Genomic DNA, 27,456 nt, shown 5'->3' with positions numbered 1-27,456 from the left:
AAAATGATAAGCATATTTATTAACATTGCTCTCAAGATTGCGTTAACTTCTCTAAACTCTGAGGAATTGAGCCAGTTGTAATTCTGATATGTTGCTTCAGCCATTTTCAGGAGAAAATGTCAGCAAAGGCCAAAAATAATAATGTAACTGTGGGAACTTCCATAGCCTTATTATCAGAGAAGAGATTATAAGACTCACCTTTGTGAAATCGCAACTTTGTAAGGTTCTGTCTTCTCAGATGCACTTTTCATACATCTGTTAGTACTGTTGGCTTTCTACTTGAGCCCTTTTTAAAATGTCAACTCACAGTTAGTTGCTGAGTTAGAGAGGCAACTTAATGAAAAATTGTCTATAACGTGTGTGGTGATTCATTTCTCCTGCCTTTTTCTTTTTAAAAAATTTTTAGAGTTGTGGGGCACATGTGAAGATTTGCTACATAAGTGAATTGTGTGCAGGTGAGGTTTGGGTTTCTAGTGAGCCCTGTTTCCCCCTGGTAGTGAACATGTACCCAATGGATGGTTCTGTTCCCCTTATTTCCCCCATCCTCTACCTGCTAGTGATACCAGCATCAGTTGTTCCTGCCCTTGTGCTCGCATGCCAATGTTTAGGACCTACTTATGAGTGAGAACTTGCGATATTCAGTTTTTTGTTTTTGTCATGGTTCACTTTGAATAATGTTCTCCAGTTGCATCATTGTTACTGTAAAGGCCATGATTTTGTTCGTCTTTATGGCTGCATAGTATTTCACCATATATATGTACCATGTTTTCTTTATCCGGTTCATTTTCGATGGGCATCTAGGTTGGCTCCATGTTTTTGCTATTGTGAATAATGCTGCAGGGGACATACACATGCAGGTGTCTTTTTGGCACAATGATTTATGTTCCTCTGGGTATATTCCCATAAGTGGGATTGCTGGATTGTATGGCAGCTCAATTTTTAGTTCTTTGAGAAAATGTCACACTGCTTTCCATAAAGGTTGAATTAGCTTACATTCCCACCAACAGTCTTTCTCCACAGACTCAACAACACCTGTTGTTTTTTGACTTGTTTGGTGGTATGTCATTGTAGTTTTGGTTTGCAGTTCTCCAATGATTAGCAAAGGTGAGCATTTTTTCATATACTTGCTAGCTGTTTAGATGTCTTCCTTTGAGAAGTGTCTGCTCATGTTATTTGCCCACTTTTTAATGCGGTTATTATTATTATTTTTCTGTCAATTTGAGTTATCTGTAGATCCTGAAAGTTAGGCCTTTGCTAAATGCATAGTTTGCAAATATTTTTCCCATTCTGTGGGTTGTATCTTTATTTTCTTGATGGCTTCTTCTACTGTGCAAAAAGTTTTTAGCTTAATAGGGTCCTACCTGTCAATTTTAGCTTTGCTGCATTTTTCTTTTGAGGACTTGGCCATGAGTTCATTGCCTTCTCTGATGTCCAGGATGATGTTCCTGAGTTTTCTTCTAAGATTCTTATAGTTTTTGTTTTCACATTTAAGTCCTTGATGCACTGTGAGTGAATTTTTTGTATAAGGTGATAGGTAGGGTTCTAGTTTCATTCTTCTGCATGTAGTTAGCCAGTTTTCCCAGCACCATTTGCTAAACATGATTTCCTTTCCTCAATGTTTGCTTTTGATGGCTTTGCTGAAGATGAGTTGGTTGAAGGTCTATGGTTTTATTTCTGAGTTCTCTATCTTGTTCTATTGGTCTTATGTATCTGTTTTTGTACCAGTACCATGCTGTCTGGGTTCTCTCTTTTCCTTTTTATAACTAGAGTTACCTATAAAGATAAATCAGGATTATATTTAACAAGTAATTCAATAAGCTATTGCTTGTTTAACAGATTTTAAACTTCTACTCCCTTGAGGTATTTGCTGAATGATGCATAACATGACTAACAAAATCCACTGGGTTTGGTTTTGCAAGGGCAGTCAGGGCCACAGTGAGACACTTCCCTGACCAGGGGTGTCATGAACATGGTAGGATGTAGGAATTGTTTCCCTAAATTCTGCGATGGTTGCCGCTGCCCTAAGTTTAGTTCCTTAGAAGTCATTAATTCCTTCTATATATTTGTCCTCAATTAAGTTAAACTAATGCTTCAATATGGTTTATTTCTTCTCTGCAGACAAAATTATACCTCTCTAAAAACTCTTGAGTCCTAGGCTTACAAGCATAAATTTACTAAATTGATATATTTTTAATGCTTTAAAATTTAGTGTATATAAACAAAAACAACGTGACTCATTAATTTTCACTTGTCATTCATCACACCTTAATGCAGCCCTTTTTTTAAAACTCAACACCTAGAAAGTGTCTGACCATAATAACTCTAGGAGTTGGAGACCCTCTTCGATGTGTTTGTGGAAGCTCTTCTTATCAGGCACTTGGCTCACTTTGGAGAAGGTCTGTCTGTAACGCTTCTATGCTCTTACTGGCGTGTAGTAGGGAATTTTGATGCAGTAGTGTTTATAGCTGCTCCTTTGACATTATGTGGATTATTTAGATGTTTGAGAACAGAATAGGGGCTGTCCACGGTGCTGAAGAGACACAAATGAGAGCTGTGTACCCACCCGACCTGTCTGGTAACTGCTTCCTCCACCCTCACCCCCACCTCCACCCCCCTACTCCCCAGACATATATGCAAATAATTGAGAAACTACTGCTACTGAAAACCAGCCTGGTGTAAAACAACTTGGAAACACATCAACTTAGGAATATAAGGTGATTTATGTGTATTGTGTAACAGATCTCTGAAACATTCTTACTGATGTGCTTGCTGCACTGTTTTTCTAACTATTTAATTAGATTTTTAACTTCATTCTAATCCTTAGGCGGTATAATGAGTAGTACCCGTAAGAGTAAGGAAAGAAAGTAGCATCTCTGAGTTACCACTCAGCAGGAGAATAAAGGGATATTTTGACTAGAGACAGTGATTCATAGACTTTCATAAGTTTTTGGAAACTGTGTATACTATTTGCATGCCTATTAATTTTTGATATCTTCATGATGAGACCCAAAATGACCCTGGCTTGTTTTCTAGGGCAGCCGGGAAGCAGGAAACTGGAAAGACTGCACTCTTCTCCCTAGCCTTGTGTGAGTGGGAGACCCCAAGGGACAGAGTGGGGGCAAACAGCTTTAATGAGGAAGGAAAAGCAGGCCTCCCCCTCAGGCTGTGTGGGAAGAAAGTCGAGCCTAGGGGATAGGCTGGGCTTGAGAACTGGCAGCTCCTGACACTGATAAATTATTCAGTCAAAAAACAAAGAAGCTCTGACCAACAGCAGAGCCATGTTATTATGCTATATGCCAGGACAAGGAATTTTGCAGACAGTGGATCCCACTGGGATCTGGTCCAAAGGGAGTATTACTAGGCAATTCAGTCAACTTAATTATCATAGACTCCCTTGCCCTCCTGTTGCCACGAGCCCTGAGGAAAGTGTGACAGGAGATGGAGTCATAATTTTATTTTATCTTGTAGAGAATGAAATGAAGAAATAAAAGGGAAAATACAGGCATGTAATCCCAAGGGGGTAGAACTTTTTAATGCGTTTTCTGCAAAAGCATGCACACACACGTGTGCACACACACAAGACATAATCCACAGCTGAATTTCTGAAATGACCATTTTCAGAGAAATTTGGAATGAAATTCAAATTCAGTGAGATCTGAGCAGTGCTATAAGAATTAGTCAATTTTAAACATCTGTGATTCATGTGGAATACTGAGGTTAAGGAAATTTTGTTATGTAGTAGGTTTTGTACAGAAGAAACTACTTTTATGGCATGTTGTACATGAAGAATTTTTCTCCAGAGCTTTTTACCTTTTTTATTCAGGCAGAACTGGAGATGAAATTCAATATGGTTGGTTACTGACTGATTTATGAAACTTGAATACTCATGGGGAAAATTAATAATTTTAATAGTTGAAAAAGAGTAAAGTCATTTAAATTAACCTTAAATTAGCCTTAATTTGAACTTCCTTACATTCTAATATTTAAAGGTCTCTTCTGGAATTTTTATTTTATTTTTTAAAAACCATTAATGTTTCCCTTTGGCAAGATGAATCTGGTGTATGGAGTAGAGCCTAAATTTTTCATCTTCCTTCTTGTTCTGAAAGAAAAGGCAATAATTTAATTTTGGGTTTGATTTGACATACTTTAGTCCTTAAATATTTGGGAAAAATATTCTTCCCTGCTACATTTTTGCTATTTCCAGATATTCTGAACAATCCTGGTGACTCTTAACCATCAATTCTCATGGCTGGCTTTGTATAATCAGGGAGAGCATCTTTCTGGGTGAGAAGTGAGACTTGCTTAGCTCTGTGCCTCTCACATACTTTCATGGAAAAACCATAAATGGTAGAGCAGAGTCCTAAATAGGCAACTGAAAGCAGGAGACATCTGTGAAGATAGTTCTGTTTCATCTCTATGCAGTTGTCATTCTACTTCATGACAGGTAGCTCAATGGTTGTGAAATAATGGTTTCTCTTCCATATCTTCCCCTCTACCTCAATAAGTTGATGATCCAGAGTAATCTTTTAGAATTATTTTGTGGTTATCTGTGCTCTAGTAGACACACTATTAAGTGCCCCAGATCCTGCACTTACCCAGTTTGAGAAACGTGACCCTGGGCATTCAAACCCTCTAAATCAAACCCCGTAGGGCTTTTAGGCCTTAGATTGGCTGGAGTCTAGATTTGTACAGGTAAATCACACTTCTGATTTCAGATACTAATCTGTCTAAATTATCTGCTATTTGATGAGACAAGTGATTCTGGTATCTTGCTTCTCTTTGTCAGTTCTATTCTATCTCCTTCTATCACTGGGCCACCACTTGGGCTTCTATTTGCTAACCATCCACTTTGTCCTCAATCTTTCCAATTTGGTTTCCTTTCTGAGATGTTTCAATAAATGTCTTTAGTGCTTTTCTGTTCATTAGCTCTGTTGGGCTTTCTGGTTGTTGTTAAATTTCAGCCTTCTCTGCATTATTGCATTTCCACTATTGATGGTGAATCATTTTATCAGGACTTTTAGGCTTGGTTATGCTATGGTAGCAATTTCTCAGTGACTTTTAACTACAGAGGTTTGTTTCTCACTCATGAAAATGTGAATGGTGGCTGTGCTTTGTGGTCCCTTTACTCTGGGATCCAAGTTAGAGAAACAACTCCTATTTGGAGACTGAAAGGAAATGTAGCAAGACCAGAATGGTTCTTATAGCTTCAGCTTGGAAGTAACACATGCTACTTCCACTCACATTTCATTGGCCTTATCAAGTCCTACAGCTACACCTGAGGCAGAAACAGTGTTTTTACTCCAAAGACCCATCTGGTTGGGAGATGCAGTATAGATTGATACCAATAAAATCTCCTAATGTTGTGTTTTTAAGCTTTTTATTTATTAAGAATCTGACACCATACCTGTCACATAATACATATTCTGTGAGAGCACGACCCACTTCTCTTGTTCCAATGTTTTGTCTTGATGGTGTTGAGGACTTCATGTTGACCTCTCTGAATCCTCTTCATCTTTTGCTTTTGCTCAAGTGATTGACACCAACATCTTCTCTTCATTCTTCTATCCTTTCCACCAGGAAAGTCATTTTCTACTATACTTGGCTGTGTTGGAACTCTACCACAGTTTGCTTTTTTTTTCCTTCTAGCTCATGGAAGTTTTCTATCACACTATATTTCTAACTGCCCTCAGCAAGACAATGGAAACCTAGAGTTTTGACTTGAAACCATGATGAGACATTAGAAAGGAAGTCAGCTGTTTAGAACTCTCATCATTTCGGTTTCACCATTCTAAGTAAAACTATTCTGGTTGAAGTTCATATGTGCCAGCAAATTAAATACCTTGAGCTTTTATCTGTTAGTAGCTGGGTTTACAGAGCTGCCAAAATAATTTGAGCTTAACCAAAACACAGAAAACCTTGCCTGAGAGTTATATACATTTTATAGAAATAATGTCACTATACACACATGAAACAAGCGCTGTATGGAAAATATCCTAATCCAGAATCTTTTTTGGATTCAACCATAGACTTTACAATAAACATTTCTTTTCAGAGTTTTTTTCTGTTAATCACTATATAACTTTAGATGAAATGTTTTTTTTTTTCCTTTGGACTTGTTGAAATGCTAAATGCAATTTGACTTGCAGGACAATTTTTTTAAAAGTTATTTTTATTCCCCTGCTAGATTATAATTTACTGAGAAAGGAGGTTTTCTCTACCACCACACTTTTGGGTAAATACTAACAAGTGCTTTCTGAATTGAATTTGACTGTTGTAATGGCTGTCTTACTATTGAACTGCAATTTTGTTAAATGATTATGCCACTAAAATGCATGTAACTTTTATATTTATTTTTGATATTTTGTGTCATAGCAGATTAGTACTTAGACTGACTTGATATTGATAGCTCTTTTCCTGAGGCACCTCTTTCTTTAGCTTCTGGAAACCTCTCTTCCCTGGGATTGAAATACTGGCAAATTAATGTTCCCCAGGAGTATCCCTAGATCAATGACTGACAGGATAAACACTTCAACTTCTCTGGTCTTTAGTTAAGGTATTTCTAGGGTATTTGATCGACACTGTCTCTCAGAGTTCCCTAGTGGGACTGAGGCCCAGTTGACCACAGTGGTAAGTTGCTTGATAATGCACTCTATATAGGCTTTCTTCCTTTCCTGCCTCACTTCTCTGCTGGAGTCCAGCTCCAGGAGAGAGTCAGGGCTTGAGATGGGAGAATCGGGAAGCGGCAAAAAGAAAAGACGAAAACGACAGGAATTCTCTTCCTGGGGAGAGCTCAAGACTCTGCCAATTTTTATTTATTTTTCACAAGCTTATATAGGTTTTCCACTCAGTCCTGTACCCACAAATGTATCTTATGTTGCTAACCAAATGCCCATGTACATCCTTTTTGCACTCACAATAAGGTTGACCTTTGACAATTTCAACCACTGATGGTGTTTTTCTTAAGTCAAACATTTATGAACGTCCTGGTTTTCTTCCTAACTTTCTCATAACTATTTACTATTATAGGCCTATAATATCCTTACCCTATAAAGCTAAACCTTAACCCTGTCTTATTTAGCTTACTTACTACTATATATTTATTTCTATTAATCTTATTTCTATCCTTATGTCTCTATATTTTCTTAACTATCACTTATACTATTATATATCTCTTATCTTACTAGTTTATCTTATCTTACTATCTTATTATTAATATTCTAAATTCTATCTTATTTAATCCTAAAATATCTTAACCTATTTTTTATCTCAAACGGTTGTTTTCCACCAGCTCTCAGCTGGGGTCTATTGTTTATGAGAAAGTGGCTGACTCATTCTTCTCGGCCTCCTGCTGTTTACTGAAAAACATCCTTACACATCCTAAGGGACACCCTTTTTGCTGCAATCTCACCTCCATTATGCCTATGTATAATTTTTGCTGTCAAATGCTATCATCCATTTGCACATCTATGATCTCAATTAAAGAGGGAACATTCTCAAGTCTATGCACGCAATCCTTCAAAGTTAGGGAAGGTCCGTCAACAGGATCCATGGGGCTTTGCCTCTGTCATGGCTGCATTTTACTGGGGCCTTGCTCCCAGCCGGTGTTTTTCCTGTTTTCAGGTCCTTTTTACCTTACTTTTACTAGTGATTGCGGCTCCTGACACTTCTCCACTCTCTTATTAGCATTTCCAGGATTAACTCATAATTAAACTACTAACAAGTTAATCCTAGTTTCAGAGTCTCTAAGTTTCTAAGGGGAATTCAAATCAAAACAAGCATTCATATGACAGAATTTACAGTTTAACAATTTCTTTCTTCTCCTTCTCCTTCTTTCTTCTTCTTTTTTTTTCTTTTTGAGTCGTGGTATCATTCTGCCTCGCTGGAGTGGAGTGGCACGATCATGGATCATCACAGCCTTGACCTCTTGGGCTCAGGTGATCCTTCTGCCTTAGCCTCTTGAGTAGCTGGACCTACAGGCATGTGCCACTACATCCAGCTAATTTATTTACTTATCATTATTATTATTATTATTATTATTTTGTTGTAGATGAGGTCCCACTATAGTACCTAGACTGGTCTTGAACTCCTGTGCTCAAGCAGTTCGTCTGCCTCAGCCTCCCAAAGTGCTGGGATTACAGGCATGGGCCACTGCACCCAGTCAGAAATTCATCTATTTCAATGCAGTCCAATAAAAATATAATAAAACTACATACATAGGTAAAAAAATTTTGAGTGGCCATATTTTAAAAAGTGAAAAGAAAAGATGAAATTAATTTTAATAATGTAGCTTTTTAAACTCAATTTATTCCAAATATTATCATTTTAATACACAATCTATATAAAATATCAGGGGCAATCCCCCAAAACTGGAATTATCTTTTGGAGAGTGGGCTCCTTGCAGTAGACTCAGAATATGTTCCTCTGGATTAAATGGTCAAAGTTTTTATCTGGAAATTTTGAGAAGATTGTGCCATGATTTGCAAAATAAATGTCCCAAGTTGTGGCAAACAGATGACTGGTTCTTCCACCATGACAACGTACCTGCCCACAGTACACTGAATGTTTAGCATTTTTTGACCAAAAATGGCATGGCCCCCTCTACCCCACCCTTTCTGTTCACCTGATGTCTCCCTGAGCGACTTTTTTTTTTTGTTCCCCCCATGAAAAAATTCTCAAAAGGAAATATTTTATTAATGTGGAATAGATGAAACAAAAAACGGCAGAAACACTAAAAGGCATCAAAACTGAAGTATTCAAAACCTGTTTTGAGCAGTGGAAAAAGCATCTCAATAGGTGTATTGCACCCAACAGAGAGTATTTTGAAGGTGACTGAGGTTTAAACATGTAAGAATAAATGCACAACTTTCTTTTTTATTTTATTTTATTATTATAAAGATATGGGGTACAATTAAAGGTTAGGTATACAAACGTTGATTATGCAGGCACCCTTGTTGATGAGGTGTGTCCCTCCCTCCCCTGGCAGTTTCCCTCAACTGCCAATCCCATCCTCCACCCCCTGACAGTTTCCCACTACTGCCAATCCCTTTCTTATAGTATTATAATTGTTCAAGGTCCACTTAGGAATGAGAACATATGGTACTCTCTTCTTTGTTTCTGTGATAGATCACTTGGTATGGTCGACACTAAATCCATCCAAGCTGCTGCGAAGTCCATATGTCTGTCCTTCTTTATGGCTGCATAATATTCCGTTGTGTATATGTACCATATTTTTTTTATCCAGTTCAGCTTCAATGGGCAGCATGGTTGGTTCCATGTTTTTGCTAATGAAAGCACAACTTTCATAAATAAATTTCAGGTGTTTTTGGAACTGGAATATAATATACATGAAAACAATAGATATTTGGGATTTTTTTGTGCTCTGGAATCTGTTATATAGAACATACTTACAGTACATCTCAATTTGGACTTGCCATATTCCAAGCGCTCAACAGTCACCTGTGGCTGGTGGCTATCATACTAAATAGTGATGATCAATTCCCTGCTATTATAACCCACGTCTCAAACTTCCTTTATAGGAGGCTGTATAATAAATTATATTTTCTACATTTAGCAAAATCTTGCCTTCTTCTTTTGCTCTTTTAAGCTGAATAAAATCTCTACACTTGTCTAGACCAATGGACATTATTATCTTGTTTGGTTTGTGTCCATATATTTATGTTTTTTCAAGAATGAGCTTCTGGCTGTAGTAAGTTTGAGACTTATTGCTTCTTACATGTTTGCATATAACACATAGACTAAGTGTTTAGTATCTCTGTGCTTCTGTGTTTTTCAGGCAGAGGGTACCAGACTTCAACGAGAACTCCGAGGATATTTAGCAGCAATCAAAGGTAATGTGGATGAGTTGTTTACTGCATGTTACCAAGCACAGGATGTTCTTGGAAGTCATGAGTGACAGGATTGAGTGTTTATTACAGGGCCATTTGACTCTCTGGCAAGATGGATACTTGAACTCAGGTGTTCCAGTCTACCCACCCCAAACTCCCATTGAAATGATAATCAGAGCATACAAGGAAAAAAATAGGTCTGCCCTTATGCTGGAAACTAGGAATGAATGGCACCCACACACATGCCAGAGATTTCCAGGAAGATTTGTTGGACAGAGTGAGTTTGAGACTTGTTTAAGAAAAACAGCAGACAGCTTACATCTTGCATGTCCCAAGAGTAGAACACTCAGAGACTCACACTGTAGCCCTCTCACTGAAAGAGGCAAGGAACAGGGGCAGAGGCAGGTGGAGGGTTAATGGGAAGCACAGCCTTGGACTGGATGTGGCTTGTGTGGACCGGCAGCATTTGCTCTGGAGAGGCCTTCACATTGGTTTCTGGACTCAGCCATACAAGGCGAAGAAATGAGGCCCAGGGAGGAGGGAGGAGAGAGCAGTAGGGAGGTGTGTTCAGCCCTGGCTGCTAGTTATCATCACGCTGCCTGCCCCGAGCCAGAGGCAAGTGTACCCACAGATATGATAGACTGTAAGCCAGGTTTTGAGATTAATGGGGAGAGAATGGATCCTCTGACAAGGGGTACTGGGAAAACTGACTGAACATTTAGAAAATAGGGAGGTCCTCTACCTCAAACTTTACTCTCTCCTTCTCAATATAGTAAAGATTTTAATATGCATATAAAAATATACTAAAATACTGGAATAAGAGACAGTAGATTTAGTTTCTTGTATTGGCTAGGAAAGGCCTTTATAAGGGTTACCCAAAAAGCAGTAACCATAATTATTGAGAGATTTGACCTCATAAATATGTAAAACTTATGTGTTAAAAAATCACCATTTTGACAACATATTTAATAAATGTGAACCAAGGTGTAAAGAGTTCAGTAAGTAAACTAAATGAAGATCGATTGGTCAAATAAAAAATGCACAGAACATATGAAGAGAAAATTATCCAAAGAACTATAGATGAGTAGTAAATATGAGAAAAGCTTACCTTCACAAATAAAGAATATTAAGTAAGGTCAAAAGTAGATGCCAACATTTTTCCTCCAAATAATCAAAGGCATTAAAAAAAGAAAGACCATAATATTTAACACTGGCAGAACTGGGAGGAGTGGACCCCTTTAGTGCATTGTTGGTAGGACAGATTTCCTGTAGAACAATTGGGCAAAAGCCTTTTGACATAGCAATTCCATTTCTAAGAAGTTATTCTCTTGCTTTCAATGTTGACATGTTAAATTGATTATAAAAATGTTAATAAAAAATTAAATAGATAATTAATAAAGAAAAATTATTCATAATACAAAAATTAGTGAAATTGTTTTTTAAGCTAAAATATTTTTACACTTTTTATGTGCCAGGCATATCATTCTAATTCTCATGAGAAGTCTATAATAGGTACTTTTGCTATCTTTATTTTACAGAAAAGAAAAATGAGGCACTGAGATGTTAAGTAGCTTAGCCAAGGTCACATGCTTAGTAAACAATAGGGCCAGGCTTCATGCTCTGTTCTGTGTTTCTCCTGAACCCTGGCATTTTATCCACTGCCTTTTCCTGCCCTTGAACTACATGACCAGTGGTAGAGCATTAGTTTCACAAATTAGAGTTCATCTATACAACGGAATAATGGCAACTTATTGTTACTTTTTAATGAGCACTTACTATGTGCTAGGTTCTGTGAGAAGCATTTTAGGCATATTATCTCTTTGTAACCTCCCAACACAGCTATATAATCAGTGTCATTAACTCTGTTTTATGTTTGCAATGAAGTTTTAAAAAGAAGGCTCAGATATTTTTAACTTATGTAGATTCATAAGGCTCATAATTCACTGCTCCAAATAAACTTTAAGTATTTGCAACAGTTTAGTCAGAAAATAGTTAAATAACTGTAGGTATTTCATTCATTATTGAATTAGGATTTGAACACCAAAAGTCATATATTATTTCAAGCACAGGACTTTTTCTATGTGAGCTGATTTTTTTAGTGATGTAGATAGATTTGCTGTATGAATGAGTAAGCTGTGTCTCTTTTCAAGGTCTATATAATTTGGTCTGTGTTACTTCCTTCATGTGTAGAATGTTGTTTATAAAGCCTGACTTTTTTTTCCCCTTAATGTGCTATAGAAGGAGAATTCCCTGAGAGTGAGGTATTAGTTTCAGAGAAGTTGGGTAGAGCGTCAAAAGCAGCCTTTCTGTGAGAATGTGCCTGCATCTCACTTCCTGTGGCCACATCTCCATATGAAGGAGAAGGATTTCTATCAGTTTCCCATCTTGGGTTTTGTTGATTGATTGATAAGTGATGCTCCAGAAAAAGATATCTATGCTTAAATTACTTTGGCCAGTGTTGGTTGGAATACATTTTTAAACAGGATACTACCGAGCCTGTAATATGCAGAAGTCAACTCCAGAAGGCTTGTGAGATAGGCAAGATTTCCCTGAGTTACTCGACTGTAGAATCCTCCTCTCTTCTCAAAGTGTCGAGAATGAGTAGTGTTCCTTGAAAACATGTTTTGGGCTTGAAGAACACACTTGAAGGAAAGGGATATATGTTAAGTAGATCATAGTTTGCATTTCAAAGTGATTTCACAGGCAGTTTTTGTTATTTTCACAAAAAGAGCTCTAGTTAACTAATCCTACTGTAACACAGGCAGCATTAGAGCAGCAGAATAGCAGTACTAGAGAGGAGTGAGATCCCCAGAGAGTCATGGACCCTGGGCTGTTGTGGGAAACTCAATGAGTCTCTCTTTTTTTTAATTTAAAAAAATTTTTTAAAACATTTTTATTTTAAAATTGTGGGGTACAGTTAAGGGTTAGGTATACAAATATGCATTGTGCAGGTACCCTTGTTGATGGTCCCTGCCATAGTTTCCCGCCACTGTCAATCCTTTTCTTATCGTATTATGATAGTTGTTAAAGGTCCACTTATGAGTGAGAACTTGTGATACTCAGATCTTTGTTTCTGTGAGAGATCACTCAGTATTATAAACTCCAATTCCATCCAGGTTGCTGCGAAATTCATGATTTTGTTCTTTTTAATGGCTGTGTAATATTCCATTGTGTATATGTACCACATTCACACCCTTATGGAAATTGGAACTGTCATCCAATTCCTGAACAAAACGCGAAACACACGGGTCATAAGAGATAAGATAGGCAAGTGGGACGTCAGTAAACTGATAAGCTTCTGCAAAGCCAAAGAAACCATCAAGAGAGCAGGGAGACAGCCCACAGACTGGGAAAAAGTATTTGCCAACTCCATGTCTGACAAAGGCCTAACATTTTGGATCTACAAGGAACTCAAATGTGCTAAAAAGAAAAAAAAACAACCCCATTACAAAGTGGACAAAAGATATGAACAGACACTTCTCAAAAGAAGACATACGAGCGGCCAACACACATGAAGAAATGTTCAACCTCACTAATCATCAAGGAGATGCAAATTAAAGCTACACTGAGATACCACCTAACTCCAATCAGAATGGCCATTATCAATAACTCAAAGAATAACAGATGCTGGAGAGGATGTGGTGAAAAGGGAACACTTCTACACTGTTGGTGTGAGTGTAAACTAGTGCAGCCTCTGTGGAAATCAGTGTGGTGACTCTTAAAAGCTCTAAAAATCGACCTTCCATATGACCCCACAATCCCCCTACTGGGAATATACCCTGAAGAACTCAAATCACTCTATCAAAAAGGTACCTGCACACGTATGTTCATTGCAGCATTGTTCACAATAGCAAGATGATGAAACCAACCATGCTGTCCATCAAAAGAGGACTGGATTATTGAGTCTCTTGACTTCCTTGGGTTCCTCATCTATTAAGTGCTCCAGTTCTTACAAGAGCCTCCCAAACTCTAAAACTGGGATTCTGTAAAATGGAATTAAATGACTTCTGATAGTCTTCTTATTAATTTCTGGGTGGCATTCTCTTCTGTAGGTCTTTATGATTTCTGCTGATATTTGGGCTTTGCAAGGCTGATCTTATGCTCTCATTTATTTTAGCAGCAAATATCTCATGAGCACCATTTGTATGCTGATATTGTTCTAGGTGATGGAGATGCAGAGATGAAAAAGACATAGTGTCCGCTCTCAAGAGGTTGCAGCAAAGATGGGGAGATGGTTAAATAAACAAAAAAGTTCAGATAGGCACAATAATACATATTCTAACAGATGTGTGCATTGACTGCCATCATAACAGATGACAGCCCCCACCTTAGTAGGGACAGGTGTCCTTTCAAAGAGCTTACACTTAACTGGACCCAGAAAGGGAGCACAGGTGGTCATCAATTAGTTTTGCTAGAGAAATAAGTTGACATTCCACATCAGAGAAGCAATCAGACAAGAAGGCAGGAGGAAGCATAGGCTTTTAGAAGACAAATAGAGCAGTGAGATGCAAGCAGAAAACTGAGTTGGATGAGATATAGAAAAGTAGGCAGCATCTGTGTAAAGAAATTCTTCATGTATTATATCATATCAGGGTTGTATTCTATCTATGGTAGGGCAGTCATTAAGTTATTGTGGCAAGGGAATTAGTTTCATGATCAGATTAGCATTTTAGAAAAGTATTGTAGTTAGGTGGGATTCGGACTAGAGAGAATGAAACTGCAAGGTTATGTACTAGAAGTCTAGTATAATAGTTTAATAATAATAATAGTCATAATAGTAGTAGTAGTAGTAGTAGTAGTAGTAGTTGTAGTAGTAGCTTACATTTATTGCTTCTTGGCCTTTTGGCTGTGATCAAGTGTCATCATAGCTAATACTTATTGAGCACTTACATGCCAGGCACTGAGATAAGCTTCTTAAATGCCTCTTTTCATACAAATCTCACTACAACATTTTGAGAGGTGTTACTATTTATTGGTATTTTACACTGTAGAAAACTGAAGTTTAAGATGATTAGTAATTTGTCTAAATTTCAGGTGGTATGTAATAGAACCAAGATTTTTAACAAAGGCTAGTTGATTGCAAATAATAGTCTTAATTTTGTTTTTTTGCCTCCGAAGTTTTTTCATATTGATGGCTGACATTTGAATTCTTGCTATGTGCCAAGTACTTTGCTAAACTATTACATGGGTTATGGCATCTCATCTAAAATCGTGGATGATGAGGAGCTAATCCAGGGCAGTGACAGTGAACAGGGAAGGAAGGGGCTGGGTTGGGTTATCAGGCAGAATTCATGTGTCTTGGTGACAAATTCAGTTTGGGAAGATGAATCTGGGATGACTTCCGGTTTTCTAACTGGGAATACTGGGAAGCATTCATGAGACTTGGGAAAAGGAACAGGAGCACATTTGGGGAGGAAGGTTAGGAGTTTGTTTTGGTCATGTGAAGTTTGAGGTGTTGGTAAGACTTCCGTGTAGGGATATCCAGCAGCAGTCTGGAATTAGGAGTCACTGACATGTGAGCGCAGTAGAGGCCAGATGAAGAGATGATGGACACCCAAGACCCCTCTCTCTCTAAATGGAGTGTGGCCCAGGTGGTGTCATTAATATTTGTTAGTTCATGTGATTTGTTATATGTAGACATGACGCAAGGGGCAGAGTTGACTGTTCTTGAGTGACATTACCCTCTGCCTGTTTTTTCTGACTCTTGTTCTCATCCTTACTCTTTTCATTCAGATTCTGAGAGAAAAATTTCCATTCCTACTTTCCTCCGAGGCAGCTGCTGTCTTCTCACACAGCTGCAATGCTTGAAATATTTTAGGCATTTATTCAGTAGGTTTATCACTGCTGCTGATTATTGTCATAATATATTTTACCTGATGTTATTTTTAACCAAAACACATACCCTCAGGCTATTCAAGCAAGGGATGTTTATGAAGTAGTGCAATCTGTACAACAAGTCCTGGAGGATGAAACTCAAAGCTCACATGTTTGGCTGCAAGTGGGAATAGAGGTTGTTACATTAAATGCCTTGGAGAAGGCCCACAATTTTGAAGAGAGGGAAGTGGTTTCCATCCAATAGTAAAATAATAATTTATCTATATGTCATGCTGGGCAGTTGTCTTACATGTTTGGAAATCACTAATCTTTTAAGAAAAGGATGAATATTAGATAAGCGCCAGGTAACATTTGACATCTAGTCTGCTTCAATGTTGCCACATTACTCTCTAATGAGCCTGGATTTTAGCTTTCCCCCCTATTTTATATGGTCAGCAGAGTAAGTTTTAAATTGCTAAAATCTCAGCTCGTCTTTACATCTTTGAAAGCAAGGCATGTAGCTTCTCACCTGTGTATTAATCAAGTGTATCCTATGGAGTAGATTCTCTGGAAATAATTTCTGTGTCAAAATGACTTCTTTCCAAAAAATCCATCACTTATTCACACCATAATTGGTAGTAGTTATTTTTGGCTGCTAATAGACATATTTACTACAACTGTGTGTTTTTAACCTCAGCAATTTTATTTCAAGCTCACATTCATGGTTTCATTTTTCACCACAAAAGTTATTTGTCCTACAATGCCATCATTTTTTCCTCTTAAGACATTGTTAAAGAGCCTATATGCACCACTATTTATCATTTCCGTCAGACTTAAGATTTAAAGAAAACTTCAGAAGCTTTTTAGTATCTGAATTATATAAGGGGATCAACTAGTGACCAACTTGTGGTAAGAATTTGAGGGACATATTTCTTGGTCGGTTTGTTTGTGCTTGGTGGGTGTAAATGGAACACTTGGGATAATGTAGCTGCCACCTCAGCGATGACCACATCATAAGAGAAAGCATTATTTCTTGCTTGGATTTGGAGTACCAGGGTTCAGATGTATGTTTTGCATTGTATTTGCTGTCTCTGTTTGATCAGAGTCTTGAGTCATCCCTGTTTTTTCCTACCCCAAACTCTGCCAGGACTTCATCTTGTGAAAGCCAAGTCACTTCAACTGGTGTGAGCCACACACCTTGCTGTCAAGGGCATTCTTGAACAAGCTCAATGATGCACTGAGGGAAGGGAGATGCCTTATGTCTAGCGAGTGAAATAGTGCTGTGAAATACCAAGTTACACGTTGACTTTTAGATATTCTCATGGTGGAACCCAGAATTGGCTATCTTCAATCCAGCAAGCATGTGGTTGAGTTTTTAGTTTAACAAGTGGTTTCCATCTTTGGTTCACTGGCCTTAAGTTTATGGAAAGTGTTTTTTTTCCCTCACTCATGATAGGGCTCTGATTTTTCTCTCTTTTACATTTATCTAGTGTCTTTTCCTACTCCCTAGTGACAAAGACCAAGGCACCAACGTGTCCAGGTCCTACCTTCCAGCTGTTATGGAAAGTCTAGTGCCAGAAGAACATCTTCAAGCCCCTAGTCCTTCCTGGGTTCTTATTCGACTCTCAGCCATGAGCTGTCTCTTCTTTGTGGTTGTCCAGATCTTACACTATAATCCTTGTGCAGGGAGTTCCTGAGAGTAGACTGGAAAGGACTGGGTAACATTTTATATCAACATGTTGCTTTCAAAAATGTATATTCTTCCTATTAATAATCATAGTTTTACAACATATAAAATGTGCCCCTAATGAAAATTCAGACCCAAAGGCTTAAAAACCCCAAGCTTTCTGAGAGTTTGATTTAAAACTGTATGAATAGCTTTTTTTTTTTGAGTTGGAGTCTCACTCTGTCACCCAGGCTGGAGTGCAGTGGCACACATGTTCATGGCCACTCCAGGGTTGACCTGCTAGACTCAGGCGATCCTTCTGCCTCAGCCTTCCAAGTAGCTAGAACTACAGGTGCGCACTACCATGCCCATCTAATTTTTGATTTATTGTAGAGATGAGGTCTCCTCAAGTTGCCTGGGCTGGTCTCAAATCCACGGGCTCAGGAAATCCACTTGCCTCGGCCTCCCAAAGTGCTGGGATGACAGACTGAGCCACCGAGCCCAGTCCGTAGCTTTTAATAATAAAGCAGGTCCTCAAATAATACTGTTTCATTCAGTCATTTTGTTATAACATTGATAAGAAAAAACAATTGATTCCCAGCCAAGGCTATTGGCACATTCTCCTCATGTCTGTGCAGGTTTTCTCTGGGTACTTTGGTTTCCTCCCAAATCCCAGAGATGTGTCCATCGGGTTAACTGGCCTGTCTCCATGGTTCCAGTGTGGGTGAGTATGGATGTGTGTGAGTGTGCCCTGGGATGGCATCCTGTCCAGGCCTGGCTCCCATCTTGTACCCTGAGATGCCTGAAGAGGCTCTGGCCACCTGCATCTCTGAACTAGAGTAAATGGGTAAATACTTACCTTACTTGTTTTCATTAATCTTTCTTAAATGTATGTATTACTCACATTTTTTATTTTGGTCTTTATTTAGAAGTTTGGTGATATGTCTCTGAGCAGAAATATGCTATGATGCAACCATAAAGAAGAACACAATTATGGACTTCACAGCAACTTGGATGGATTTAGAGTTTATCATAGTCCGTGATTTTTATCACAGAAACAAAGAACTGAGTACCATATATTCTCACTCATAAGTGGATCCTGAACATGTATCATAATACTACAAGAAAGGGATTGGCAGTAGTGGGAAACTGCCAGGGGAGGGAGCACATAACATTAATAAGGGTACCGGATCTTGAACCAGGTTAAGTGGGGACAAAGGGAAGGCCCAAACTTTACCTGTATGATGACCACTTGTATACCTAATCCTGAATTGTATCCCACATCCTTAAAATAAAAAAATGACAAAAACAAAAACAAGTTTGGTGATATGTTTGTGACCAGAAATATACCATAAGAACTTAACTATTGTTTATATGAATTAGCTTGTGCTCAGGTTGATTTCCTTATACTTCATTCCACTGAAAGTCATACTTTTCAAGAACTTATAGATGACATAACGTAAGGACTTATTGTATTAGAGAAAGGCAAACTTTTTTTCTTTAACAAATGTTTAGGCTGTGTAAACAACCACTTTAATCATTTTTACCATTTTAGTCTGCTTGATCACCTTCAACTGTTATGCCCTACAATCCTGTTGATTTTACATCTATCAGCATTTAAAAATGCTTTGTTTCTTGCATTTGAATTCATTTAGGACTAACTTTGTTTTCAGAACTCTGCAATTTTATGGGCCAGTATTTTCAGTATCCTTTACATGTATGGTTTGCCATTTACCAAGTGATAGCACACATAATAGGACACATAATTATTGTTGTGGTTTTCAGAATGGAATACTTGTCCAGTTTTTCCAAGATCCTGTATCTAGTTATCTATCATTATAATGCCAAAAATAGAAAATACCTAATGCAAAAAGTCTTAGAGATCCTTGAGGAAAGATGTGACTACAGGTATAGGCAGCAGTTGCCTTTGTAATTTTTCCTTAAATATTTAGCAAGTGCTCAAGATTTTTCTCTCATTTAAAAAAAATGGGAGAAGAGGGAGGAGACTCCTCACCCATTTCTCTGTAACAGGAGTTGTTTTTCTCCAATGCTAGGCATGCAAGAGGCCTCCATGAAGCTCACTGAGTCACTGCATGAAGTCTATGAGCCTGACTGGTATGGGCGGGAAGACGTGAAAATGGTTGGCGAGGTAAGAGCCAGGGTGGCAGCATACAGGAGGCCTGGGGTGGCTTCCATGGGGGCCCCCACCAAGTCCTCCTCATTCTACCACCCCTTGACATCCCTCTTCTCACTTCACAATCTTAATCGTGAGGGGAGACAGTATATCCAGAAGGCACTGGGCAGTTCTTTTTACCTGGATCATCCCAAGCTCATAGTGAGAGGTGAAGATGATTATATAACCACTTAGGTAGCAAACTGTGTGTGAAAGATTATTTTATAAAAAACAACAATATCACTTTTCTGTCCTCATTATAAGTCTTAACAGCCCATTGCTAGCAGAACTGCATCATGGTGTAATTTTGTGAACGAACTTCACCCCTTTGCCCTTAATCTCCCTGCTGAACTATCCCTCCCTGACTGCCGGGACAGGGACTCAGAAGAGTGTTCATTCCACCGGCTGGGACCTTCACTGATCTGCAGAACCTGAGGATAGACACAGAGTCAGCCTGCTAAAAGGAATTTGACTTCATCATGGCTTTGGCCCTAGACATATCTTCACACCTGAAATCAGACTTATAGCTGAGGGCCGTCTGGCTGGTGGGAAGTGAGCAAATGGGCATTCCTGCTTTGTGAAAAGCAGGGTGGCAAGAAACCAAGAGTAGCTCTGTGTGGCATTGGATCAATTCTTTAACCTTCTTGGGCTTTGGTTTCCTCATCTACAAAATGAGAATAATAATTGCATCTATGAATGACATAGTTAATGCCTTTGTGTGCATGGTCTCTACTTAGTCAGCACTTGGTGCATGCTGTGATTATAAATGTGAGACAGTTGCTGGTCATGGATTCTCTCATATCCAAGTGCTTTGTTAAAACAAAGGGTAGTGGTTTGTCATGTCTCCTACTTCAGGTCAGTTATTGCAGCTCATTTAGGCACAGAAGACCTAAACTAGATGTGACAGTAAGAATTCAGGGTAAGGTCTGACGTGAGATGAGCCTTGGGAAAGATAGAAATGTTGAATCCTAGGCGGCTTCATGGTAGTTCTGATGTCCTGACATTGATGTTCATAGTCTTATGCCTGAAATAAAAACAGAGATTTATATATGAGGAAAGCTCTTGTTGGCTATATTACATACTTCAAAAATTTCAGGATGTGGATTTGGCGAAACCAGCTGTACACACCATGTTCAAATGCAATTATTAAGTAATTCCATCTTCTCACGTTTCTTCAATATTGAAACACTGTGTTTCAGCATCATGTTGCTAAATATCTTGTAAATTTCTAGTTAATGGTGTGTAACTAAAAATTAATTGTAAAAAAGGATTTTAAGAATGTTTAAAGGAATAATGAAACTTGAAAGAATAATAAAAACTTTCAGAACATTGTGTTTACCTCTTATGGACGGTAAATGCCATGATTGACATTTATTTTTTAAGGACATGGTTCTTGGTTCTTGTAGATGCCACAATTTTTTGAATCCTCAGTTGTAGATGCCAATATGGGTCCTTTTGTTGATGAAGTAACTGAATACTGCATGTTCTGAGGGTCTAGTCACATCGGAAGATAAGCCTTTTAAAACAATGGATTTCAATTTTTTTGTTTTTTGTAACCAAAATAATAATTATTTTCTTTCACAAGATAGAAACATCTTTCACATAAAGGAATTTGAAAGTAGGCAGCCCAGGTATGGCATGGTGAACCCACAAGAATCAGGGGCCCATTTTTACCATCCTTACCCTGCCTCCTTCAGGTTCAAGTTTACTTTCCGGGCACTGGCCATCATCCCTCATTCTGCATTCCAGTCAGCAAGAAGGAGAAAGGCTGGAAGACAAGCCCACTGCGTCCTTTATAAGATACTTACTGAATATATGTCTCATTGGCCAAAACTTGGTCACATGACCACACCCAGCTGCAACAGAGTCCGAGAAATAGAGCCTTTATCCTTATTGTCCATGTGCCCAGCTAAAATTGGAAGTTCAATTACTAAAAAGAAAGATAGGGCAGAGAACAAGCAACATATTCAATCAGGAGAACCCAAATGTAGCACTGAGAGAAATGTGTAATTGACATTCTTGAGTCCCTGCTATTGCCTGGGATTCTGTGAAGCACTTTACACGATCAACTCATTTAATTTGGGACACTGAAATTTAGGAAGGTTCAGTTTCCCAAAGTGACATGATGGAGGTGTAAAGCCTGCTCTGGTGAGGCTTTGAATTAAAAGAGACAGAACTGAGTTGAAACCTGTGTCTGTCATTGATCAACTAAATGGTCTTGGTCAAGTTATGTGACATCTCTCCACTTCAATAAAACCTCTTCTGGATAGTGGCAATAACAAGCTTTTTCTCTTAGAACTATTGTGAGAGTTAAATGACCATGCACGTTAACATACATATGCGCAATGGTTAACCCAATGCTTTGACATAGTGATAGTAATAATAGTAGTTGTAATAATAACAACTAGTATTGTGTGTTTAATCATAGTTGGTACTCCTTAAATGGCAAGTCCCTGCCCTGTGTGGCTGTAACTGTTCTGCTTTCCCTGTGGAGATTTCAACAATGGTTTGTTGTCTGCTTCTATCTGGGGTGGTTTCTAATTTCATGGATTACTTTGGAAATAAGTTGCCTCAGTGGAATTCTTCTTGATCTCTTAGCCCAAAGTTCATCTATACAGATATGAGGACTTTTTTTTTTTTAAGTTGGAGTCTCACTCTGTCGCCCAGGCTGGAGTACAGTGGCCGCTCCTGGCCACCGCAGCCTCGACCTGCCGGGCTCCGGCTATCCTTCCGCCTCAGCCTTCCAAGTAGCTGGAATTACAGGTGCGGGCTACCCCGCCCGGCTGATTTTTGATTTATTGTAGAGATGAGGTCTCGCCAAGTTGCCCAGGCGGGTCTCGAACCCGTGGGCTCAGGCAGTCCACTCACCTCAGCCTCCCAAGGCACGGGATTATAGGCTGAGCCACAGAGCCCTGCTGAGGACTTTTTTTTTTTTTGACGACAGGATCTCATTGTGCTACCCAGACTGGAGTGCAGTGGCATGATACCAGCTCACCACAGCCTCAAACTCCTGGACTGAAGATTCTCCCAGATTCTCCCTCTAGAGTCTCTGGGACTACAAGTGTGTACCACCATGCCCAGCTAATTTTTTTTTTTTAAATTTTTTGTAGAGATGAGGTCTCACTATATTGTTCAGGCTGGTCTGGCCTCAAGCGATCCTCTTGCCTCAGCTTCCAAAGTACTAGGATTACAGGCATTGGTCACTGTGCCCAGCCCATAAATACATTTTTAATGAGCAGAGCTCGTAGCTAGCCTGTATTAATTAGAACTAGTTGGCCAAACTGCCTTAAAATTTTATTGCATTATTAAATAATCTACATTCTTTTTAGCATCTGATATTTGGGAAAATATTTTTGTCTAATTTTGCAGTTTTAGATTTTTAAAAACTTTGGTGAGAAGTATCCAATTAAAATAATTCACCAGCTGTTTCTTTATTTCTCTTTTTCCTTAGAAATGTGATGTATTATGGGAAGACTTCCATCAAAAACTAGTGGATGGGTCCTTGCTGACACTGGATACCTACCTGGGCCAATTTCCTGACATAAAGGTATTTTACTCTGTATGTATAAAGGGAAGAATTGAATGGCCTCATGTAGTTATTGAAACATAGGCAAGAAAAGGAGAATTAAGAGTCTTCAAACTGACATCAAAGATAGTTGGTAACTTTTCATTTATTTTTAAGCATGGGATTTTTATACTGTTCCTATCATTTTGAAATGAAATGTAGTTACAGAAATCACATTTTCCATTTAGTTAATTGCTTTAGCTTTTATTCTTTAACAGAGGCCTTTTTTAAAACCTGTAGACATAAAATTATAAATCAGAGCTACCAAAAAATCCAATCTTCTTTATAGTCAAAACTTTTTATTATATAACATTTGACAAAGATTTTCATCAGAATAGCCAAGGTTATAAGGAAGGGAGAAAATTCATTGTAAATGTGACCACAAAATCTGATCTTTCCTTGTTTACTTTGCATGTGTTTACAGTGTACCTGGATATTTTTTATCTCACTGAAATGTTCAGGTTCATAGTTGAAATAGTAAGATAGACATTTAAATACATTTGCATCTGGACCTATAATATCTTATCTAAAACATTTATTTTGTTTGACACTTGAATCTGTGACAAAAGTAAATTCATAAGTGCAGGTTTGAAATTGACGCTATAGGAAAGGATGATTTTGAAACCATCTGGGTTGCATATAGTAAATGGGTAGCTTTGTACATCTGCCCCACCACTGCCGCAGTTGTTTTCCCTGATCAAGGTGGAGTGCCTGGTAAGACAGCCATGTACTATCCTCCCTGTAGGATGAGGAGGCCAGGAATCAGTGGGCACCTGTAATAAATATCGTATTAGGTGTCTTTTGATGAATATTTCCACTTTTATCTGACCTTCTTTGTAGTCACAGACAATCACCAGGAAACAATCTGCAGTAATGTGAACTAGCCCTGGCTATGAATCATGGTGAGGCTTCTTGGCCAAAACAGTACTCATAGCAATGACTTTTGTTTCCTTGGTCCCACACAGAATGCCTAACATACAAAATGGCCAATGTACAAAGAGTGTTTTGGGACACCAGTGTCATTAGACAAGAACTTAAATAGATCAGACTAGATATATCAGCCCTGTTGGCAAAATGCCACAGTGATCGAATCCAAATTATGGATTTTCAATGATGTTATTGTATTAAGCAGCAAAGTGCTTTAGTGAGTCATTGGGTAAATACAGCCAAATTAGAAGTTATAGATCAGGTTTTAACATTTTTCTGAGAAGTTAAAAAATTAAATTAAAAAAATTGGGTAGGGAATGTGTTTTGGAACATCTTCAGATTATTTTGATCGACATTCAAAGTTTGCATTGGAATTTGTAGCATTTTTGGAACAGTCTTAGAATAATTGTTACACCAGAATATTGTTTATTGCGTGGTAATTTATCTTAATTTTTATTTTATTTACATTTTTATTTTATTGTGATAAGAACACTTAACATGAGATCTGTTCTCTTAACAGATTTTTAAGAGCACAATACAGTACTGTTATCTATAGGCATAGCAGATCTCTAGAACCTACTCATCTTACACAACTGAAATTTTGTACCATTGGTTAGTGACTCCCCCTTTCCAACTTCCCCTAGCCCTTGGCAACCACCATTCTGTATATTCTTTGCCTCTCTGAATTTGACTATAATTATATGTCTTTGGAGAAATGTCTGTATTAACTCTTCGTCCATTTTTAAGACTGGATTATTCTTTTTGTTGTTATTGAGCTCTAGGAGTTCATTATGTATTCTGAAGATTAGCTTATCTAATAAATGGTTTATAAATCTTTTCCTCCTTTCCCTAGCTGGCATTTTGCTCTGCTGATTGCTTCTTTTGTTGTGCAAAAACTTTTTACTCTGATGTAGTCCCCTTATCTATTTTTGTTTTTTTTTTGCCTGGGTTTTTGGTGTCAAATCCAAGAAATCACTGCCAAATCAATGTCTATTCTAAAATGTTTTCATGTATAAAATTAAGGGTTTTCCTCTATGTTTTCTTCTAGGAGTTTTACAGTTTGGGGTCATACATTTAGGCCTTTAATCCTTTTGAATTGATTTTTGTGTATGGTGTTAAATAAGGGTTCAATTTAATTCTTTAGCATATGGAAATGCAGTTTTCCCAGTCCTGTTTATTGAGGAGACTATTCTTTCCTTATTGTGCATTCTTGGCACCCTGTTGAAGATAAGTTGACTGTATGTGTGTGGATTTATTTCTGGGCCATTTTGTTCCATTGGTTTACATATCTGTCTTTATGCCAGTATAATACTGTTTTAATTACTGTAGTTTTATGATATAGCTGGAAATTAGGAAGTATAATGCTTCCCATTTTGTTCTCCATTTCCAAGATTATTTTAGCTATTTGGCACCTCTTCTGATTTTATGTGAATTTTAGAATTGTTTTTTCTGTTTCTGTTAAAAATGCCATTGATAGTTTGATAGACATTGCTTTAAATCTGTAGATTGCTTTGGGTGATATACAAATTTTAACAATATTAAGTTTTATAATCAATGAACATGGGATATCTTTCCATTTATTTGTCTTCTTTAGTTTTTTAAAAAGTTTTTTAATGTTTTATAGTTTTCAGTGTATGTCTTTTTAAGTGAAAGTTAAGTTTATTCTTAAGTATTTTATTCTTTTTGATACTGTTGTAATGGGATTGTAGTCTCAATTTCCCTTTTAGATAGTTTGTGACTCATATATAGAAATGCAACTGATTATCATATGTTGATTTTGTATTTTTTCAACTTTACTAAATTTATTAGTTCTATGTTAGTTCTAGCAGTTTTGTGTATGAGTTTGTGGAGTCTTTGGGGTTTTCCACTTATAAGATCATGGCATCTGCCAACAGGTAAAATCTTAGTTCTTCCTTTCCAGTGTGGATACCTTTCATTTCTCTTTCTTGCCTAATTTCTCAGTCTAAGCAATTTGTACTATGTTGAATATAAGTGATGAGAGTGGGCATCCTTGTCTTATTTCTGATCTTAGTGGAAATACTTTTAGTTTTTTCATCCTTGAATATTTTACCTATAGGCTTTCAATACATGACCTTTGTTACCTTGAGATACTGCCCCTCTATTCCTAGCTTGTTGTTTTTTCACTAACGGTAGTGAATTTTATCAAACACCTTTTCTACATGTATTGAAATGACTATGTGATTTCTGTGGTTTATCATGTTCATTGATTTTCGCAAGGATGCATTTTACTTGGTCATGGTGTATGACCCTTTTCATGTGCTGTTGAATTCAGTTTGCTAGTATTTTGTTGAGTTTTATTTAAATCTATGTTTATTAGAATATTGTCAGTAGTTTTTTTTTTTTTTTCCTCCGGGTTCCAAATGTGTTTTTTTGTTCACTAGTTTTGATGACTATAAATAAATGTTTCCAGAATGGAAAAGAAAGTTAGCACAGTGCATTTTCTTGACTGGGGAATGATTTTCTGAAGTCATCTTCAGTAGGGTAAAAACTTAGAGGGGAAAAACCCTGAATGTTGGAATTCAGTTCATAATATAAAGTCCCTTGCAAAAGCAAAACAGAATAAAAACAAACCAAAGAGAAGGGCAGGGCAAAATTTAAAAAAGGAGGGAAAAAAAAACCAAGAAAAAGAAAAGGAAAGGAAATAAGACAAGACCATTATTGCTTCTCCTCAGCCTCCTCCTTGGTGTCTTGGTTCCCTGAGAGAGCCTCCCAGCCTTCTGCCACCTCGGCACCATTGTCCTTGCCTGATCCTTTCTTTCCTTGCTCTTCTATTTCTCTCCCGCACTCTTCAGGCTTTGTTTTGCTTTTTCTGCGCATTCTCAGCGTTCAGGAAGCCAATGGCCAGCAGCTCCGGCTTGGAGCACTCGTCAGCAAAGTCGGCGTGGGCATTCCAGCCCCAGGCACTGTCACTGCCTGTGTTGGGCTTCAACTCCATCATCGGCGTGGTGTAGTGGTGGGGCATGGATCTTCAGAGTCTCGTCCCTCCTCAAGAGGAGGCAGATGGTCCCTTCTCCTTATGCTTGAGGAGCTTGACATCAGCCGTGCCTCCCTCTGGGAGGCCGTTTCGGAAGCCAATGGGAAAAGCTTGCCCACCTCTTCAAAAGTTCCTCTTGGTCTTCCTCCAGAGTTTTCATTTCAAGTTCAGGAAGAGAAACTATCAGCTCAAACTGGGGGGCGTGACTGGACTCATCTCATCTGAATTTTCAGTGGAGGTGTCGTGGTCCTCCTGAGTGTCCTTGGCGACTCTCATAGTCCCTTCCCTTGGCGTCTGGCGCCACGACTCCTGCCCTGCCCCACCACCCCCTTCCACCCCGCCCCGCCCCACCTGTAGTTTTATTGTCTTTTGGTATCTTTGTCTGGCTTTGGTATCAAAGGCTCAGAAAATGAATAGGAAAGTACCCTCTCCTCTATAATTTTTTGGAAAAGTTCGAGAAAGATGGGCATT

At 38.2% G+C, this 27,456-nt stretch overlaps 1 protein-coding gene and 1 pseudogene across 1 annotated transcript in view; one reads left to right on the top strand and one right to left on the bottom strand.

Annotated features, from left to right (window-relative positions):
* AMPH (amphiphysin) overlaps positions 1–27,456 on the top strand; it is a 267,405-nt gene that overhangs the window by 138,040 nt on the left and 101,909 nt on the right. The window contains exons 5-7 of the mRNA XM_021715589.1: positions 9,794–9,848; positions 19,380–19,474; positions 22,950–23,045. Coding sequence (XP_021571264.1) covers positions 19,382–19,474; positions 22,950–23,045 — 189 coding nt within the window. The 5' untranslated portion in view covers positions 9,794–9,848; positions 19,380–19,381. The remainder of the gene's footprint in view (positions 1–9,793; positions 9,849–19,379; positions 19,475–22,949; positions 23,046–27,456) is intronic.
* On the bottom strand, positions 26,667–27,261 carry LOC103266503 (annotated as a pseudogene).

Source organism: Carlito syrichta, unplaced genomic scaffold, assembly GCF_000164805.1.
Source record: "Carlito syrichta isolate Samal-C Ts95f unplaced genomic scaffold, Tarsius_syrichta-2.0.1 Scaffold307206, whole genome shotgun sequence".
Taxonomy (NCBI): Eukaryota; Metazoa; Chordata; class Mammalia; order Primates; family Tarsiidae; genus Carlito; species Carlito syrichta.
The sequence above is the reverse complement of the archived record's forward strand: the minus strand, read 5'-3'. Positions and strand labels throughout refer to the sequence as shown.